Source organism: Rattus norvegicus, chromosome 2, assembly GCF_021556685.1.
Source record: "Rattus norvegicus strain SHRSP/BbbUtx chromosome 2, alternate assembly SHRSP_T2T, whole genome shotgun sequence".
Lineage (NCBI taxonomy): Eukaryota > Metazoa > Chordata > Mammalia > Rodentia > Muridae > Rattus > Rattus norvegicus.
Genome location: NC_141535.1, coordinates 46,552,868 through 46,574,195, shown reverse-complemented (window position 1 = coordinate 46,574,195; position 21,328 = coordinate 46,552,868). Strand labels below are relative to the sequence as shown.

Here is a 21,328-nt window from a genome sequence, read left to right as displayed (position 1 = left end):
CCCTGTGTCCCTGAGTGCCTGCGGTCACTATATCTTCTGGGACAGAGCCCTTCATGAACTTGTATCCATTTGAAACACCTGAGTGAGATCAGTGTCTTGATAAGAATTTATTGAAGTAGGCACTGTTCCTTGTCAAGATCCTGCTAATTCTAGACTTGTGATCCAAGAAGGATGTTAAAACATCCTGAAAGAAATATAAACATTAAAATTAGGTGAGAAATTCTGCTTCCTGCTCCCCAAAAATCATCCATGAGTTATTTCCTTAACTCAGGAATTTAGAGTATAAAAAGATCTGTGAAAAATTAATTGAATCTATTTATATCAAATTAACTAAACAGTTACCTTGAAAAACTTATATGCTTTGAATAAAACAATATGATTTGGGTTTGGGTGAGAACATTGCATTCACTCATTAAGTGGTGGTAACAGAATATGATTATCACGTCAACTGTCTGGGTCTTTTTCTTACACTGTCTACATTCAGGTACTCCTTGCATGTGTGTATGTGTGCATGTGTGCATGTGTGCATGTGTGCATGCATGTGTGCATGTGTGCATGTGCGTATGTATTCTCTGCTGATACTGATTCACAACCAGGACTCCATTCTCCATCTATAAAATGTACTTTAACAAGGACTAAGCCTTCATTACTAAATTACTAAAGAGACTTGTCTTCACTCTAATCCACTTGGCAAAATGTCGCCTGCCTGCTGTTTTTGTCTCTTGCTTTCCCACGGGAATAGTAATCTCATTTAGTAATTTCAATACATAATTCACAATGTCAGCTGTGGCCAACAGTTAGTGTTGCTGCTTTTAAAATTGAGAATTAAGATATCTGTCCCAGAAAAAAAATATTTTTAAATAAAATACCATTTTACATGGTATTAGTTTTTGACCCACAGATTTTTCCATCAATTTTCTAAGCCTTTCCTCTAAGGAAGAGGCATATAATCCCTCTCGTAGTCTCCCCTAGTTCCTGATTACTTCTGGCATATTCACAAAACAACATCCTGGGGATCAAAGGCTTAAGACTACACAGTGAAGAACGTTCTAGATGTCTGGAAATGGAAAGCCTACATCCCTCTTGGAGAGTTTCCCTTCTAACTGAATCCTGACTTGCTAAGCCCTCCTGGCCTTCTGGAATGTTGAACCTTCTCATCTGGATTCTACAAGCTTCTGTGGCTTGGACTTAGGCTGACTTCTTAGCATGAATAGTTGGTTACCTGGTGCTGCTGCCTACTTGTGTGTGTCCCGAGGCCGCTCCTCTCAGACTCATGGCTCAAAGACATATGGCTTGCTTCTGAAACCAATCTAAGGTCACAAAGGCAATGCCACTGAGCGGTGGTCTTTCTTCCTAATCTGATTCTGTGTTATTATGCAACTTCTTATAGTTTTCTTGTTTATTATCCCCATAATTACATGTATGTGTATGTGTACGTGTGTGTGTGCAGTGTTATCTGTAGAATAGAAGCCCCATACTGTCTCTGTGATTTTTGCTTCTTTACAGAGATATTTAGCATAAACAGTACTCCCTGAATAAAGACTACTTTCACAATCACCTCCCCATAAAGCAAGCACATATTAAACAGAAACCCATCTGCTTTAGCATCTCTAGTGTGACCATTTTTTAAACATCCTCCTAGCTAGAGCAGCTCAAAGCCTTCTGCCTTATCTGCAACCCGACAGTGTGCATAATCAGAACATCATTCTGCATCCAGCCTATGTATGTGACAAATATTTCCCAAACTTCCCAAAACTTTCCCTTCCCAAACTTTCTCCATCTGTACCACCACAGCAGACACCTCATCTCAGAGGCTTCCTCTACATCTTCGAAGGAAGTTTTCAATGCTAAGAAACACCAAGAGGACTTTAAATGAGAATTCACTGGAGCATCAACACTTCAGCATGTTCTCTGGCCTAGGTGGTATTGTCTAACAATAAATCCTTGGAGACGGGAACAGGATGGCAGCTAAGAAAAACAAGAACCTTGAAACTAGAAGAAGAAAGTTCCCTATAACCAACTTTTCACCTGCTTCAGAACTTGATGTTGACTGGCCTTTATGAGTTTGTGCTTTTTGTCAAAATCCAGAAAATGTAGAGAGAGTTAAAGATATATACCAAGCTTCACTCTGTTTATTAAGCAAGGAACGAACAGAAGTAGATTTTGAAACAGTCTTTCCTGTTGACACATGTTCAAAGAATGTCTGAAGGAAATACTAAATTAAAATGCAGACGGATTCAACTATTGGCATCACATCTCTCACAGTGAAATATGGCTGCTATCTTGAACAAAACGGGAAAGAAAAGAAGGTTCTCAACATCAAATTTTTGTTGACTGAAACAATGAAGACCTTAATTTAGCATAATTTTTTTAAATGTTATTTGGATTTTATCTCTGTGAATTCCCTTGGAAACATTTACTCAAAATGACTCTAGTATGTCTCTGGTTCCTGATATTATGGGCGTAAAGAAATAAAAGACTAATATTTAAAGTTGAGAAGCAAATGCTCTAAATAAACAACTATGAATATTATTATAGTGTATTTTTAATTTTCTTCATAGATTCAGGAAGGGTAGTAGACATTATAATTTGTAATCTCTTGATTAAAGGTCTAATTTGGCATAATTGTCTTACCATCCTTTTATTCTCTTGCAAATTTATAGAGGAAAAGATGAAGTGTTCTCTTGGGAATTTTCTAAGATATTGGGGTGTAGTGTACACACTCCAACTTCACTAGGAGATCCACAGTTCTGCTCAGGCGAAGAGCTTTTCTACAATTTGTCTGCATCCTGCCACTTTGCATGATGGTAGATTTAAAGGCGGTGCGGTAACTCAATATAGGAGGACATTTCAAGGCAGTCCAGCATTTGGACTATAAAGTGGGCCTTGATGGCTGCTTTTACCCAGAATCGCATTGAGAACTATGAGGGAAAAATGGAACAGAAAGGTTTGAGACATTTGTAGTTTACACAGGAATAAAAGGTGTGCACAGAGATGGGATCAAGTAAAGCGTGACTGCTAAGAGATACTAAAGTTACCATAAAGCCAAAGGTTTTAAATCAGGACAGTAGAAAAGATGGCCTATGGGCGTCCCAGGAATTGGCCAGACCCCATCCACTGTAGGCTCAAGGATATGGAGTAAACTCCTTGAAAAGATGCTACCTGTAGAAAGAGCACCTCTAGCCTCTAGAGATCTAGGGTGTCTTACTTCACTGGGCTGGCCATGAAGTGCCCTCTCCAGGATATATTTCCCTATCTTCAGTTGTCCAAGCATGTGGAGGTCAATGTGTCTGTGGTCCCAGGAGTCCCAGATTTCACTCAAGCCAGCAACTGACTGGTGGTTTCCATGTGATGCTGGTTTTAAATGCATGTTGTTCTGGTTAGGTGGGTGGCTGCTGCTGCTACTGCTGCTGTTGTTGTTAATTTGACACAAGTAGAGTTAAATCTGAACAGGAATTGATTTTTTTAAAAGACATTTATCAGACTTAGAGGCTCCTCTATAGGCAAGCCTGGGGCATTTGATTGCTAATTGATAGAGGAGAGCCCAGTCCACTGGGGGGCAGTGGCACTCCTGGGCAGTGGCACTCCTGGGCAGGGCTTCCTGCGTTGTAAGAAAAGCCAGCTGAGCGAGCCAGGAGCAGCAAGTCAATATGCAGTTTTCCTCCTCCATGGCCTCTGCTTCAGTCCCTGCTCCCAGGTGCCTCCCTCCAGGTTCCAACCAAATTCCTGCTGACTTCCCTTCAAGGACTACAAGCTATGAGGTGAAATAAACCCTCTCCTCGCCCTTAGATGCTTTTGGTCAAGGTGTTTTATCATGGCAATAGAGATCCAAATAAGACACAAAAAGGATACAAGAGTTACAAAGTCTGGGAGTTTCCACACAGATTTCAAACAAAAGGACATCTGGAGGCCCGGCATGGCAAACTCAGGATCACTGAGACAGCAAGACCTCTCGGATTGTCTTTATTATTGGAAGAAAGTACTGTTCCTTTGTTCTGTGAGTGCCTGTATGTGATTCATTTCTGTCACCTGCAGCTTGAGACATTCCTTTCTGGTACGATACACAGATGCTCATAATGGCTAATGTTGGTTGTCGACTGGATTACAACAGGAAACAAGGAAAACCCGAGCTTCTAGGCACTCCTTTGAGGGCAGTGACTGGAGAGCACTGTCAAAGTCTCTGTGTTCCATAACTGAATAATTTGTACAAGAGTGGAAAACTTTATGCATACAGAATTACCACCACAATTCAAAACACTTCAGACTTGAGCGAGTGGAGGTGTTGTAGGCAGGGTTCCTTGGCTCTGTGCGCCAGGGTGGCATGCTTGGTTCAAAGCACACATAGCCCAGGCTGCATTGTGGTCCAGTGCTGCCGGAAACAGCTCGTCTCACCTCATGGTTGACTTTTGAGTTAATTATCTTGGTTGTTGCCTCTCTCCAGGTACCCTCCAGGACTCAAGAACCAAATCGGGAATTTTAACGCATCCAGCCTTGTGGGCGGAAGGGCTAGCAGATTTTTGGCTTTTCCAGGCTGAGACAGACATTGTTCAGGCAGAGAAATACTGCCATCTCCCAGTATTTAAGTGGAAAATTAGTCTATTTTTCAGATGTACTGGGCTTGATTTTTGAACTTGCTATTTGAGTTTCCAACTTGAGATTCATAAACACATGACGTTTGGATTGAGATTAAGATAGAATTTTCATTAATTTCTAGATTAACCATACACGGACTTCTGTCAGCTCGTACTACGTATTTGTGTGCAGTGGCCTTCTCAGGACTGAAAATTATAAAACCAAACTATCTGCAACTCTGAAAATACACAAGACACTCATATTAAATATTCAGCTGATGTTAAAATCTTCATGTAAAGAAAAAAATTACATCAATCTCCTTAATATGACAATTTTCTTTAGATCAAATCACAAATATGCTAAAGAATTGTTTTAAAATCTTTTCTTTTTTTTTTTTTAAAGATTTATCATCAGGGCTGGAGAGATGGCTCAGCAGTTAAGAGCACTGACTGCTCTTCCAGAGGTCCTGAGTTCAATTCCCAGCAACCACATGGTGGCTCACAACCATCTGTAATAGGGTCTGATGCCCTCTTCTGGTGTGTCTGAAGACAGCAACAGTGTACTTGTATACATAAAGTAAGTTTTTAAACATTTTTAAAAAGATTTATCATCAGTAAGTTTTATAAAAGTTCTACTTTAAAACCTAGTGTCAGATGAATTTTCTCTAGCAAAAAGGGGTTGCATATTTACTTTTAAAATGTGGGAGCTGTGAACTGAACTCAGGTCCTCTCCATGAACAGTAAATGGTTTTAATTGCCGAGCCATCTCTCAAGCCAGGAGAAAAGTTCTACAGTACAATGATTACCTTGCTCTCACCCTAAAAGGATAAGCCTACGGCTTCCAGCAACTATGTGCTTTCAAGTAAAATCTGAGAAAAAAAATAGCAAAGTGATTTAGAATTAGCTCCAGGTAGAAGGTTCAGAGATGGGAGACTTGAAGCTGGGTCGTGCTATGACTGGGAAGGGTGAAAAGCATAACCCCATTGGTCCAGTCTCCGTGAGCTCCTATGACCCCAGGTTAGTTAAACATTGCTTTCGGTTTACCATTTCACTTAACATCTATAATGAGTTAATTTCTTCATAGAAAGTATTCGACCTATCCAGAACTATCTGTGATAAAGAGCAGGGTAGGGCTCGATGCCGTGACTTATGCATGTGATTCCAGATTCAGGAGGAGGGAAAGGAAAAAGAACAAGTTGAAAGCTAGCTTGTATGTTGGAAGTTAAACGTTAGCCTCTGTGTGTGTGTGTGTGTGTGTGTGTGTGTGTGTGTGTGTGTGTGTTAGCAAACACACTAATCTGTGTGTGCACTCACATGTGCATTTGTGTTACTTGGCTAGCCAACAACCTTTGGGAATGTATGTCCATCTCCATGTTCCTTACATTAATAGACAAGTGCTCTCCTATAGCGCCGTACTCCACAGTTCTGCCAACTATAATTAGAATTGCTTGGCAGTTTCTAGATTAATTAATTCCCAGTGAAAGTGATGAAATGCTAAATGAGTGAATGAATAATATTTATTGAGTTTTGGCTTGACTATAGTAATTACTATGTTTCCCTCGGTGGTAAACTCATCACCTTACTCGCTCCTTTTACTATACCTGTTCCTGTTATGAAATGTCACCATATTTTATATGTGAAATATGGGACATATCTCACATGTCTGAGCTGTTCAACTATAAGTGGAATTTATTCATTATAAGCTCTGCTATCTTTGATTGTTTCCTTCTTTCATTGATAATGTGCTTATTCCTTTCCTCCCTCTTAATGCCTGTGCTATCTTCTGTTTTTCTTTTCTATTATATCAATTTTCAAATTATATATACACATATATACATACATATATGTATATATACATCATATTTACCTCATTCTCTCCTCCCCATCCTCCTTCTACCCTTTCCATACCACCCTTATGTCCTCTCAAATTCATGGCCTATTTTTCTTTTCTTTATTTCTCCATTAATTTGTTTATTTATTCACTTTACAGCCTGATCGCAGCCCTGTTCCTCTTCCCCTTCTCCCCACGGGCCCAGGTTAGTTGACTCTGTAGGTCTTCTGTGGTGCCCTTGACTCCTCCAGCTCCCTCATTCCTTCCCCTGACTCTGCCACAAGATTCCAAGCTCAGCCTATGGTTTGGCTGTGGGTCTCTGAATCTGTTTTCAGCAGCAGCAGTTGGATGAAGTCTCTCAGAAGACAGTTGTGCTAGGCTCCTGTCTGCAAGCGCAGCAGAGTATCATTAATAGTGTAAGGGGCTGGCTCTTTCCCATAAGATGGGTCTCAAGTTGGGCCAGTTATTGGTTGGCCATTCCTTTAATGCCTGCTCTGTATTTATCCCTGTACTTCTTGTAGGCAGAACAAATTGTGGGTTGAAGACTCTGTGTTTAGGTAGGTGACCCCCTCCCTTCACTGGAAGTCCTGTCTGGCTACAGGATGTGGCCAGAGGATATCTCCATATCCCCAGCTGCTAGGAGTCTCAGGGTTACTCACAAAAACTCCAGAAGAAGCTGAGTAGCATGACTTATTTTATTATTTATACATATATAATATAATATATTATATTAATATATACATATAAATACAATATACTGAGTTCATTTAGTGATGCTCATATGTATATGGTTTAAGCATGATCACTTTGTATTTGAATAACCAATTAGAGGACTCAGCCAGGTGAAAACAAATTCTCCATCTCCCATCAGTTGTTAATTTCTCTTTATCTGGGGGCAGCACCCAGTGAGATTTCCCTCACCTGAATTGGTGCGTCAACTGATATTGGCATTGTTTGGGTCTTATTTAGTTAAGCATATTCTTGAAATTTCAGTATGTAGTAGTTTCCCTGTCAATATGGAAGACTCAATCTCATGACTGAGTTCCTGGTCGTCTGGCTCCTAAAATCTTTTCACCCCCTTTTCCATCATGTTCCCTCAGCCTTATGAGTAAGGGTTGTGTAGTAGATGTATCATTTAGGACTGGCACCATGTGGTTGTTCTCTGAATTTGACCAGTTTTAGGTTTCTGTAATGGTCTCCATCTGCTGAGAAAGAAAGAAAGAAAGAAAGAAAGAGAGGGAGAGAGAGAGAGAGGAAAGGAAGAAGGTGAAGAGGAGGAGGAAGAGGAAGAAGAGGAGGAAGAGAAGGAGGAGGAAGAGGAGGAGGAAGAAGAGGAGGAAGAGGAAGAAGAAGAGGAGGAGGAAGAGAAGGAGGAGGAAGAAGAAGAGGAGGAAGAGGAAGAAGAAGAGGGGGAGGAAGAAGAAGAGGAGGAAGAGAAGGAAGAGGAAGAGGAGGAGGAAGAGGAGAGGAAGAGGAAGAGGAGGAGGAGAAAGCTTTTTTGATGAGGTGTGATAGCTACACTTCCCTATGAGTATAAGTGTTCCATATGTACACACACACACACACACACACACACACACACACACACACACACAATTAGTTTTTCTTACATCTTGACCCCAGTTTTCTCCCCAACACTCTGCTATGCCCAAATAATGTTCACTTTCCTCAGTGCAAGGCCTGTGTTCCAATAAAACCGGAGTTTGGATGAGAGGTCAAGGCTGCAGACCTTCTTTGGCAGTCATCCCTACTGACAGGATTCTCACATGTGTAAATCTTTTAAGAAAAACATTGCAGACAGTGTGAGCGACCTGCCTTGGGTCCAGTGACATCATAGGGACCACCCTCTGTGGGACTTTTCCCCATCTCTTTCACAACATTTGAACTCAGACAATGGAATTCAAGGCCACCCTGAAGAAGAACAGGAGGACGTATCATAAAGCAGCAGCTTGAAGGCTGGAGGAAGAAGTAGGCAGATGAGGAGAACCAGGCAGGCCGTTCCAACAGACATCCCACTGGCCAGGCCCTTGAGGTGTTCGCCTGTGGCTTCTGCTTAGGTCAAGACCTTCTCAGGGCAGGCAGTGTCTGTCCTCTTCCCGTTTAGTTCACAAGTGACTCGGAAAGGTCCAAGAGTGGAGGGTGTTAAAGTGTTCCTTGTATTTCTGAAGCAGTGGTGGAGGTTAGAAAATAATCCTTAATATTAAATAAAGATAATAGTGCAGAAATACGTTCTGCCTAAATGACGAAGTAGAGGAGGATAAAACAAGTTTCATCACCATGACTATCCAAGAGAGGACACACGGCAGCCTTCTAAAGCAGCGTAGGAAACGCCTTAACCCAGCCTCCAGCCTCTCAGCCCGATTTATACCAAAGTGCAGCTCTGACACTCAGGGCACACTTGTTTGTTCACCTTGATACGTTTTGTTTTTGTTCTTAAGGTCACTCATGTCAAGACCCTTGTGGGCAAGACGGCTTTTACCCGCTATAGGATTTACATTTTCTTAGGTCCTTTGAACATTGTATTGTAATATAGCACCCAGTGTTCTTCCCAAGTTCAATTGCCAAACCACAGTTTCACTATAATTGCTAACAGATTAATTAGACTATTGCCAAGTGAATTAATTAAACTGTAAGTTTAACTAATAAACAAATTAGTTAAACCACTACCAGACAGAGATCAACTCCGCCCCCCGCCACACACATACACAATGGAGGTCTCTAAGAGGGGGATGCAGTAAAATTCTACTAGCGCTATTCTCAAGAATCTGAGGCTGGGGAGGGCTGCAGAGTTGGGGACATGATGAGAGATTCTTTTAAAAGATTCTGAAGTATGTGTGTGCGTGGCGTGAAAAATGGCTAGTGGGTAAAGGCTTTTGCTACCAGTCCTGATACCAAGAGTCAACGTCTGGGTCCACATGGTGAAAGGAGAGAATCCACTCCCATAAGTTGTCCTTTCCACATATGCCATAGTGTGTGCAGACACACACACACACACACACACACACACACACACACACACACACACACACACCTTAATAAATAAATGGAATTTAAAGTAATTTTAAAATGGGGCTCAAGAGATGGCTTAACAATTAAGAGAGCTTTCTGCTCCTCCAGAGGACCCAAGTTGAGTTCCCAGCACCCACGTCAGATGGCTCACAACCTCCTGTAACTCCAGCTCCAGGGCATCCGGTGCCCTTTGACCTCCTCTGACACCTGCATGCCCTGACCTCCCACATAGACAGAGCAGCTTTAAAAGGACACAGACAGGAAATCACCAGGAAGTTTTGACACTCATCTATTTCCAAGTCATGTCTTCAGAGCTTCTTCGTCCTATACTGGGGCAGGCCAGCAGTGTGTGTTGTAACTTGTTTTGACCTTTAGTCCATCATGGACTGACACTCTTGTTCAATACAAATGAGTATAACAATTAATTAAACAACAAAGGCATACAAAAGACATGCCTAACTTTTTAATATCATTGAGTAAACTATGTTTCATTTAAAAATCAATGTAAGGCCTTGTTGAATTGCTGGAACTGTTCAAATGCTGGCTTTCAGTTTCTGTCTTTGTCTAGCTCCTAATGAATCATAAACAGGTCTCGAACTGGCAAGTTTATCAGCCACACCTCAAGAGGTACAGTCCCTATATAGTGTGGCTTATGACTCAGCACACAGGTGACTGAGCCACAAAAGACATCCCCCAAGGGACAAACATGTGGTGTTGGAAGCATCAGGACAGCTGGTTTGTCAGGTAAAATACAGAATCGTCACAAACGTCTCTCAGAGCAGCTAACGGTGACAGCTAAACAACACAGCAGAGGACCGCAAGGCCCGGATGCGATGTGCGGATCCGGTCACAGGCTGAGCACCGTGCACTTGCTCTGACGAGTACAGCTGCCGTAAAAGCCATCCAAAGCAAACATAGCTCTCCCCACAGCAGACTCAACAGAATAAAAAAACCAACACCCAGAAATCAATGAGATGACCCAGTTCATCGTGTTACAGTCTTCAAATCCAGGATCCCAAATACAATCGCAGACGATACTATTAACTAGCACAGGGGTCTAGAGCCAAAACCCAGTAACTCATTATTAAAGACCTACACAATTCTCAGAATTTTCCAGGTCAGCAACAAAAAGAAGAGTTACAAGCCTCTCCTCTCAACTGAACTAAATCTCACCCATGTCTAATTGCAGTGTCCAAAGCTAAATCCTTTTTCCCTTCGGCACAGCCAGCTTACCTCCTGAAGTGTGTAAGCCAGGGGCTTCTTAGAGGGAACGGGGCAGACAGTGTAGTCAGGTTGAAGGAAACATGAAGTCTGGAGCCAGCGCATACGGGTTTAGGGGCTATCTGCTAGCTGGGTGATCTAGACCGTCTTAGCTTCAGTTTCTCCACCCATAAAACAAGGTGAAGGGGCAGCCACCTCCCTGGAAATCCAGATGAAACGTTTAGCCATCTGTAACAAAAGCTATGCAGGTGCGAGTCCTTACTGTAAAGAAGTAAGCTGGCAGAGATGTTTCAACCACGCCATGCTGAAACCATTCTTTACAGTTCACATCTTACTTGCATCCCAATCATTTTTACAAATCAACCAACCTTGTCTGTTCCCGGCATCAAGAAGATATGGTTAAGAACAGCTACAATCATGCCCACCTGGCAACTTGGGGAAAAGGCTCACTAGGGATCAGTAGAGGGAATGTCAGTAATACTGGAGGTCGGTTGACAGTTCGAGGGACATTTGGGTGGTGCTAACAGGTTTGGTTTGGTAAGCCTGTGGCTTTTCTCAAGCTCCCTCCCGCCATCTCACCTTTTTCTCTCTGAGTGTAGTAGGAAGTCACTGCCCTGGGTGTGCTCCTTTGGCTCAGTGTTTGGAAAGTTTTGCAGGGTTGCATGGGATACTACTTACCCAGTACTGACATTAGATTATTAATTTCCATGCAACTGCAGGCAATACAGGAGATTTGGCCCAGTTCCAACACTGTGGCCTTGGGCAAATGAACCTCTAGCAGTTTGCCTTTTCAAGTGTAGCGGACGTACAATTGCTGTCCCGTCTTCTTCACGCAGAGAGAGACAGGAAGATACAAATGAAAGAGAATTTTGAACATCCGCTTAAGGCATTCAACTTACCTATCATTAAATTATGCTATGTAATGGATAATATTAACTTTCAATCTTATTTTCTTGTCAAACGAGAACAATTTTATAGGCTTCTCTTGCCATCTACAAAGCATAACAGTCTTGGTTTTAATACTTTTTTTTTGAAATCTTTAAATCTTAAAAAGAAAAGGCTAGGGCTCTCGTGCTTAATCTATGTAAGTACGCTTGAACCTACATTATAATGTATGAACTTGCATACTAAGTATGAAAATAATTCCGCAGAACCCTGAGTCTGATGGATAGAATGTTCATGAAGAGACCCAGCTTTGCATTGTCCTCTGTTCCTGGGAAGAACGAGGAAATGCAGTTCTTTTTAAAGAATTATTAAGGCCCTGGGTAAACATGTGGTCATTTTCAATTAAAATTGAGTCAAAGAGAGTTTGAATTAAAATATGTTACCAATATTCCTCTTTAATAACATTATTAAATCTCCAGAAAAAAAATGTAACTAAAATTTAACCAAATCTGGTCACATTTAAAGGAAATGTGCATGCTACGAAACACATGGGTTTCCCTGGATGATAGTCACATGACAACTGAGTCACACCGGAAGCCATGAGGATCTGTGCAAGGCTCTGCCTTTCTCCATCACAAACCCGTGCCCAAGTGAGAAGCAGAGAGGAACTAAACCTGATAGGCGCCATTTCATGCTGAGGAGAAGAAGGCTTTAGAGCACTGGCTCTCCACCTCCTTGAGGCTGTGACCCTTTAATACAGTTCCTCATGTTGTGGTGACCTCCACCCATAAAATTATTCTATTGATAATTCACAGCTTTATTGTGCTGCTACTGTAGGAACTCATAATGCAAATATCTGACATGCGGGATATCTGATATGAGTCTCTCAAAGGTGTCATGACCCACAGGTTGAGAACCACGGCTTTAGAGCAAAGGATAGCTTTGGACTGTCAACAACTCACTGGGGTCTCATAGCTTGAGTAGATTTTATACCTTCACCATTTGTACCAGGAACCCTCATCCACCACACACTGACAGCAACTAAAACTCCCCACCCCCAAACCGATAGATGCTTTGAAACCTGGGGTGTGAAAAGGCTCACGTCTGGGGACGTGAGGTGAGAAACTTGCAAGAACAACAAGAACCAAAACCCGTCTTCAGAATCTCCTTCATCAACCACGAAGCAGGCAGTTCTTCGGCGCTCCTCGACACCGAGGCCCTGTAATTATGAGCTTTTCTTCATCTGCTCTGGTTTTCCTTGTGGCCGGGATTTATATGTCTTCAGAGAGTAAGTATCTCATATCCCCGGCTCGTGTGCACACGATGTGAGTCTTCAGTGATTATGTTGTAAACAGTGTTGTCCCTCTTACCTGTCTCGGTTTATACAACTGCTAACCAGGAGAAGTAGAGTGTTGAGTACCACCGCTGTTTTATTGGTCTTGGAACGGAATATAAGGATAATGCTGTCTCCTATCAGAGGAACTAGATGCCATTGCTGGATCATGTAAAAATCTTCTGGCTAACTTTTGCAGGTTTCCATACTGAAATTATTGGAGGGAGAGAAGTACAGCCACATTCCAGGCCTTTTATGGCTTCCATCCAGTACCGCGGCAAGCATATTTGTGGAGGAGTCCTGATCCATCCGCAGTGGGTGCTAACAGCCGCCCACTGCTACTCTCGGTGAGTCCCCTGTGCTTTTCCATGTATGTGGTGGTCCATGTCCAGGATAAATGACACGCATAAGATAAAGTCTAGTCAAGGAACTGAGTACAGTAAGATTAACAATGGCGATAAAAGGACAATTAAATCAATCTACTCTAACATGTAATTTTAAATGCATGTATCATTTGTCTCTGGAATATTTCATGTAATCTTTCAACAGCAGTTGACCACAAGCAACTGAAATTGCTGAAAGGAAGCCTGGGTGCAAGGGAAAGTTACTGTCTCTTTCTTGGTGCGGTTTTGAGACTTGGTGTTTTTATTTTTTTAAGGTATTTCAGAATAACTGACACATTTAGTAAGCACAGATATGTTGCAGAGGACACTCTGCGTGTGTGCACTCACGATGGATTTGCAGATTCCTTACTTCCCCAGCCTTACCCTTCACCCTAGAATTCCTAGATTGGAAATCACAGCAGTAAGAGACAGCCGCTTCCTGAGGTTGGGGGAGCGCCACTTCAGAGGCTTTATAAAAAGCAGAGCAGATTATTGGGCTTGGGGGTATTTAAAGGGAAGCTTTTCAGACCATGGAGGACAACCTCCAAGTCCCTCTCAGCTTAAGATGCAGTATAAAATCTACCTTGCTGCAAAGGTAAGACAGTAGACCCCCCTGATGTGGCGACCCCTTGAGTATTCTGCTTTTGTTTCTTCTGTTTCCATTTGCTTTTTAAAGCTTGGATCCCGGATCTCACTTCTCTTTTCCTTACAACAGTGTAGCCCTTCACTTAGAAACTTATCTTAGGGACCGGAGAGATAGCTCATTGCTTAAGAGCACAGGTTGCTCTTATAGAAAATGAGGGTTTCATTCCCAGAATCCGAAAGGTGGCTCACAACCATCTGTTAACTCAGTCACAGGTATCCAATGCCCTCTTCTGATCAGTGCACACGTGCACGTGGTGCACAAGCATACATAAAGCAAAACACTCACACAAAATAACGTGGATAAAATCAGTAAGAAGTGAGCAGGCATGGCTTCATATGCCTTTAATCCTAGTTCTCAGGAAGCAGAGGCAGGCAATCTGTGTGAGTTCAATGCCAGCCTGGTCTGAAAACTGAACTCCAGACTAGCCAAGGATCGATAGGCACTGTCAAATATATATACATGGCTTCCAAAGATTGTTATATATAGACATCAATAGCATCTAAAGAAAACAACTGACTCTGATTCCCCCTGCTTTGGATAGTGTATGGTTGTCCCATTTTAATGGAACCATGTTGGAAGCTCAGACAACTGAAAATAAGGGAAAGACGCCCTTTCTGTTTCTACAAAGTTGTTGGATCCCACCATATCCTCACTCACCTTGCACCCCCTCCCCCGCCCACACAGACTTCTGTCTTTCTCTCTGCAGCACTAGAAAATTTCATTCAAGGCAAAGGTCTCTCCAGATGTGCGACCACTCACAGCTCCCCAGACAAGGAGCTAAACGTAGATATGTTCAACAAATGCAGCAGGCAGCATAAACAAAGGAGAGGGTTCAGGGTGGGGCTAAGTGTGAAATGTGGCACATGGTGTATGAAGTCCCAGCAGGAAGGCGATGATATTATTAAAAATCTGTCTAGAAGGGGTTGGGGACTTAGCTCAGTGGTAGAGCGCTTGCCTAGCAAGCACAAGGCCCTGGGTTCGGTCCCCAGCTCCGGAAAAAGAAAAAGAAAAAAAGAAAAGAAAAAAGAAAAGAAAAAAAAGAAAAATCTGTCTAGAAGATTCAACTCAAGAAAAGCATATTCCCAAATTGAGGGAAGGAAATAGTTTAAAACATGATGATGATGATGATGATGATGGTGATGATGGTGATGATGGTGATGATGATGATAAAGGAAAGAGAAGAGAAAAAAGAAGGGAAGGAGGGAGGGAGGGAAGGAAAGAGAGAGAGGGGAAGGAGGGAGGGAGGGAGGAATAGAGGGAGGAAGAACTGAAATGTGGTCTTGGACCTTTTAAAAAAGGGTTTTGTTTTTGTTTTTGTTTTTTTTTGAAAAAAAAACTTGCTAAATATTATTTTAAATGGCTGGCATATAAACAACTCCAAAATATGTGGATCGAATTTCCTCCAAGGGACATTTGGGTGTAAAAATGTAGGCAGATCACTGCTTGGAAAAATATTAAGCCTTATGAAATTCAAAATATTTATGAAACAGTTCAATGGTGGCTTCCCACAAATGTACTCAAAGGCTCCCAAGGGAACAGTTTACCCAGCCAGGCCTCCCTTTCAGCACAGTGACAGAGTGAGCCAAATTTGGGAGAAAGGCTCTCTCTCTCTCTCTCTCTCTCTCTCTCTCTCTCTCTCTCTCTCTCTCTCTCCACCACCCATGTGCTCTATTCCTCCCTCAGTGTCTTGCCAGTTATCCATGGTAGCACTCCGAAGACCAGGCAGGATGATTTCTGGTTCGAGGCTGGCCTGGAACACCTATGGAGACCCTGTCTACAAGAAAGAAAGGCAGAGGAAATACATTAAGAGAAAAGTGCTTTTGCATACTTTACGTTAACAGATCAAAAGCAAACCTCTTATCCTGGTGCTGTCCTACTACATCCCCTGCCCAAATCAGGGGCTCTTATCCTGCCTGGATGAACATCCCAGAGCCTCCACCTATTACATTCTTGGGTTCAATTTACCTGAATCTCTGCTTCCTCCTCTGTAAAATGAGGATCATCTTCACAGGACCTCACTAGGCTGCTGCTTTAGTGAAGGAAATGTATGAAAAGCAGTGGGCAAAGCCCAAGACCTTAGCAAACGTTATCACCTATTGTCATTGTGGCCTTTCGTGGCAATGAATGTGATGGTCCTCTTGTATGGATGATGGGACAAGACTGGGAGTATTTTGCTTTCTGACAGCCAGCCACGTTTCTCTGTCTGAGAGATCCGAAGACACCGGAACCCGGCCTTTGATGCCAGACCTCAGGAACGGCTTTAACCAGGAGCTCTGCTCAACATCAAGACAGACTGGCCAGAGAAGCAAGATGCTAGAGAAGTTTGATACAGGGAAAAGAGTGAGAGAGGCTGGCAGCATGGAAACAACACTATCCTACTATCCTTGGTGTACAAACCCAGGGTTTGGCTCCTGTGCCCTCTCTGTGTGGGATGGGTCGCTTTGAAGCAATTAGAGGTCTAATGAGACAAATGCAACCCAGTGACTTTCACCGGGGTTAGAGCATTGTTGGGCTCCATTGAGGCAGTATTGACAGTCATCTACAGCAGACAGTGAAGGATAAAACATGCTATAAGCAATAGTGTGCTTCTACTCAGCATGTAATTCTATTACAGGACAGTCAGGGTGGGACTCGGGGAACTCCATACGAATCCCTCCGCATGCTTAAGGCTACTCCTAGAAATACTGTGTGATGTACAGATCAATGAGCCTGGCACAGTTACTTCTCTTCTGTGCGAATTCATAGCTAGACTCAAATAAAGAGATGGAGTTCTGGGAGAGGAGTCATTAAGTAAAGGAGCTGACCGCCAAGCTGCCTGATGACCTAAGGTATGACTCCTGAAAGTTGTCCTCTGACCTCTGTGCACACACCATGGTACATGTGTGCGTGTGTGTGTGTGCGTGTGTGTGTGTGTGTGTGTGAGTGTGTGCGTTTAAAGAAAAAGGGGTTGTTGTTGTTGTTTTAAAGAGGTAGAATCAGTCAAGTGGTGGTGACCACTCCTTTAATTCCAGCACTCAGGAGTCAGAGGTAGGTGAATGTCTGTGAGTTCAAGGCCAGCCTGGTCTACAAAGTGAGTTCTAAGACTTACACAGAGAAGCCCTGTCTCGGGGGCTCGGGGAATAGGGAGGGGAAGAGCTCTGTCTCCAAACAAATAAACAACAAAATAAAACAAAAAAAGAGAATTCTGTAATTCAGGTAATTATATTTACTCCACAGGCAGAAAGCTTGACCATGGTAGGACAGTTGAAAATCAATGATCTGCTTGGGCTAGTTAGCCTGTAACAAAGGAGACAAAATTAACCAAAACATCTCAAAGTCAATAGCTAGTCGAGGAACTGCGTGACAGCCGAAGGAGGCCTAGAGGTCTTGGTCATCTCCCTTCGTCCAAATCTACCTTTCCCAGCAGGGTTTGGACTTCACATCTGTCTGTCTGTCTGTCTGTCCATGGGAGAGCTGTTCCAGACACGCACACTTTCCTGTTAGCCTGTCGATCCTGGGGGTTTTGTATCTTCCTAGCCCTCCAGAGCTTTGGGTTAGTGGGCCTGTTGGATTTGAATTTGAATCAATCCTAGGAAATCCAATCTGCATCCCCTGAGAAATTCCATCCGCATTCTGATTTTGCAATAGGCAAACTTTTCAACAAATAGAGCTGGAATTTTCAAAATAAGCCCTTCTGGTAGAAACCAAGAAGTGGTAATTCCAGGCAGTCACAGGTCTGCCATGTGCACAACCTCCCACAGCAGGCCTGGGCACGGTCTCTGAACTCGAAACAAAATCCCTTCCTTTGCTTTACATTCCCGTGTCCCCTTTTAATTTTAAGAACACAGATCTGTGTGTGTGAGTGCATGTGTGTCTGCTGTGCCCTGCCTCGATTTCTTTTTCCAGTAACATAAGAGTTTCCAAAACATAAGAGTTTCCTTTTAAGGAAAGGCTATGTAACCAGTTGAGTTACAGAAAAATTTGTAGTAATCCTGCCTTAGTCTTTTATGATGGGAACGGCATTGGCATATTTCTTTCTTTTTTTTCTTGTTCCTGTGTGTGTGTGTGTGTGTGTGTGTGTGTGTGTGTGTGTGTGTGTGTGTGTGTGTGTGTTGAGTACAGGACCTTGAGCATGGTGCATGGCAGAGGAGCCTTCTAACCACTAGGCTATATCTTGGTCATTTTTAGCACCTTTGTACCCAGAAATTATTTGAAGTGGCTTTTGGAAATACACTACAACAGGAAATAATCTGCAACCCACAAATGGTCCCAACACATTGCCAAAACTCCCCAGAGCAAAACCATTCCTATTCCCACCTCTGGCTATGAATGTACTCCAGTGTCCTTGGTTGCTATGTAACAGGCCCCATGCTACCTAAAAGGAATCGCCTCAGACAGATGAGCCGGTGTAATCGTGTCCGCGCCTTAGTCATCTAAACATCTAACACTGTTGGAAAGACGCAATGGTACTAGTAATGGAGCCCACGGACAGGATACCAGTGATCCATGATGGGATACTGGGGCCTACATCATGGAGTCTATCCTTGGTCCTTCATGCATTTGGCTCTCTGTCATCTCCTGCTCTGACTGGAAGGTTTGGCCACCACTGTGTTGCCTCCATTGTCTTTGCCCTTTCATGTTTTCCAGAGGCCACTCTCCCACGGTTGTTTTAGGAGCACATTCTCTTTCAAAGAATGAGCCCATGAAACAGACATTTGAGATTAAGGAATTCATCCCGTTCTCAGGATTTAAGTCTGGAACGAATGACATCATGCTGATAAAGGTAGGTAGATTTGCCTCCCTCTATCCCTTCAACATTCTCACATGGGGTCGCTCAGTTAATTGACCACATGAAGGCATTTCGGCAGCACCCTCCCATGTTTGTGGTGACTGAAATAGTCTATGAAGGCTCACGTTATCCCATATCCTCTCCTGAAAGAAAAAAATCATGAATGCATCAAAGGTGTGTTTGTACAATAGAAGCCAACACTACCACTCACCGTACAGAAGAGCAACATGTCAGCAGACCCAGGGATTCACAGGAAATGCTTTCCCACAAATGCTTTTTACATTAGCAACTGAAAACTACAACGGTTGTTTATGTAACAGAGCCAACCAAGTAACTTCGGGGAATCAGAAATAAGTTAAAACTCAGTCTAGACCACGCTTTGTCCAGTCCAAATGTAGTCTAGACCATACTCTGGGGCCCTCTCCAGCAGGAAGCAGCCCAGCCCACAAAGTCACGACCTATACATGTCATTCCGCAGAAAACCATCCAATGCAGGGCAAAGGCCAGTTTGCTCCAGACGGGGTGGAACTCATACTCCATGTAAGCTCCCCCACCCAAACACCAGTGTTCTCCATGGAGAATGGAAAGCACATTCAGAAAAAAACAGTCAAAACTACAGCGTCAGACTCATTGGGTGTGTGGGAGGGACCACACACCCAATGCACAGTCAAATGAGATCTAATTGCAGAAAATGGCTGGGGAAGAATAATTGACTCATTTTTCTGTCGGTCAGCTTCGCACGGCTGCAGAACTGAACAAGCATGTCCAACTGCTTCACCTGAGATCCAAAAACTATATTAGAGATGGAACTAAATGCCAGGTTACTGGCTGGGGATCCACCAAGCCAGATGTGTTAACCACCTCTGATACACTGCAGGAAGTCACTGTTACCATCATAAGTAGAAAACGCTGCAACAGCCAGAGCTACTACAACCATAAACCTGTTATAACCAAGGACATGATCTGTGCAGGGGATGCCAGAGGCCAAAAGGATTCCTGCAAGGTAAGCATCCTTAGCTGGTCCTCATATCTGAAAGCCAACTCTTTGACCAAAAGGCCACAGCACTCCTCTGTGGGTGCTTCACTTGTGACAGGATTCGGTTGTGTGATCTGTTAAAGTGGGTCCTCTCTAACCACCCCAGGCACCAAGTGGTCACATGCACAACGCCATCTTCAAATGTGCAAGAGTGACAAAATCAAACAAAAGGGGGGAGAACTAAGGTGAAGTACATCTTCTTCCATCCTGACATTTAATGTTCTCTGCTTTTCTTTTCTGCCGGCTCAATGATAATTTGATTCCAAGCCCACTAGTGTCAAACTGAAATTCACAACTTTGAGATTTTCTTTAGTTCCGGTGGATAATTTAAAACTTTATGCCTACCTGCTTTTTAACTAGCAAAGCTCCAAACTCACCGATTGCCAAAGGGGCTGTGTACATGGACACAGGGCAGAGAGAACAGAGCATAAAATGAACAGAGAGACAAATTCGTAGTTACAGACAGAGTGGCAAACACAAAGAGAGGCATTCATAGACAGACAGACAGACACAGCCATGAGAGCCTTTTCTGAATAAGAGGCTATTGCTAGGCACTCTGAGTCACAAAGAAATCAAAGGCTGGGGCTGGAGAGATGGCTCAGCAGTTAAGGGCACTGACTGCTCTTCCAGAGGTCCTGAGTTCAAATCCCAGCAACCGCACGGTGGCTCACAACCATCTGTAATGGGATCTGATGCCCTCTGCTGGTGTGTCTGAAGACAGTGACAGTGTACTCATATGTAAAGTAAATAAATATTAAAAAAAGAGAAATCAAAGACTGTTAAAAACACTTGAAAACAACGGTGGCTTTAGGGAACTTTACCTTCAGATTGTGGTTAAGTATCTGCCCGTTTTCCTTTTCCAGGGTGACTCTGGTGGTCCTTTGATCTGCAAAGGTGTCTTCCATGCCCTAGTCTCTGGGGGCTATAAATGTGGCATCTCCAACAAGCCTGGAGTCTACACCCTGTTGACTAAGAAATATCAGACCTGGATCAAAAGCAAGCTTGCCCCGTCGAGTGCACATTGAGATGACAAGTGGTTTTCTTGGATCTGCCAGTCACTTGCTTCTTTTTCCAGGACAAGCTTGCAGACTGGCTTTCTCTTCGGGGGTAGCTGGTTATAGGGAGAGCATGGCACAGCTGGGGTATATTTCTGTTCCTTAGAAATTCATTTTGTTAGGGAGCCATATTCTTTTCTCACTTGTATTAATGATTTCTTTTTATCACTCTGGTTTCATTCCAAATAAAACGTGGAAGTCTGTGTTTGTCTTTATGGATATCAAGAAATATCTCCCCTCCCTCCATCCATACTCCTCAAAGGGCAATAAGGTATCCACACAAGGCAGTAATGGTACCTCATCCAGGTATCCACACTCTGACAAGTCACTCCAAACTATTAGGATGTTTTAAGTTATAGTAAGAATTTTTAAGGTGTTTTTAATGTGTAAAGTGCTTTTAAAAATACTTAGTTATCCAATAAAGTATTATCAACTATAGGTACTCAGATGTAGGGGTTATGGGGTTCCTTGTCTGCTCCGACACAGGGCACAAGCCAATCAGGAGGCAGGACGAGGGAAGTTGACTGCACTTACCCCGGGCCATCACCTTGCCGGTGTCAGGCCTAGGGAAGCTGCAGGGGACACCGCTT

The 21,328-nt window shown here is 43.0% G+C and overlaps 1 protein-coding gene across 1 annotated transcript; it reads left to right on the top strand.

Annotated features, from left to right (window-relative positions):
• Positions 1 to 12,720: 12,720 nt before the first annotated feature.
• On the top strand, positions 12,721 to 20,789 carry Gzmk (granzyme K). Its single transcript, NM_017119.2, is given in 5 exon segments — positions 12,721 to 12,805; positions 13,050 to 13,197; positions 18,506 to 18,641; positions 19,381 to 19,650; positions 20,547 to 20,789. Coding segments are annotated over 5 exon segments (777 nt in total). The 5' UTR covers positions 12,721 to 12,744; the 3' UTR covers positions 20,709 to 20,789.
• Positions 20,790 to 21,328: the final 539 nt, after the last annotated feature.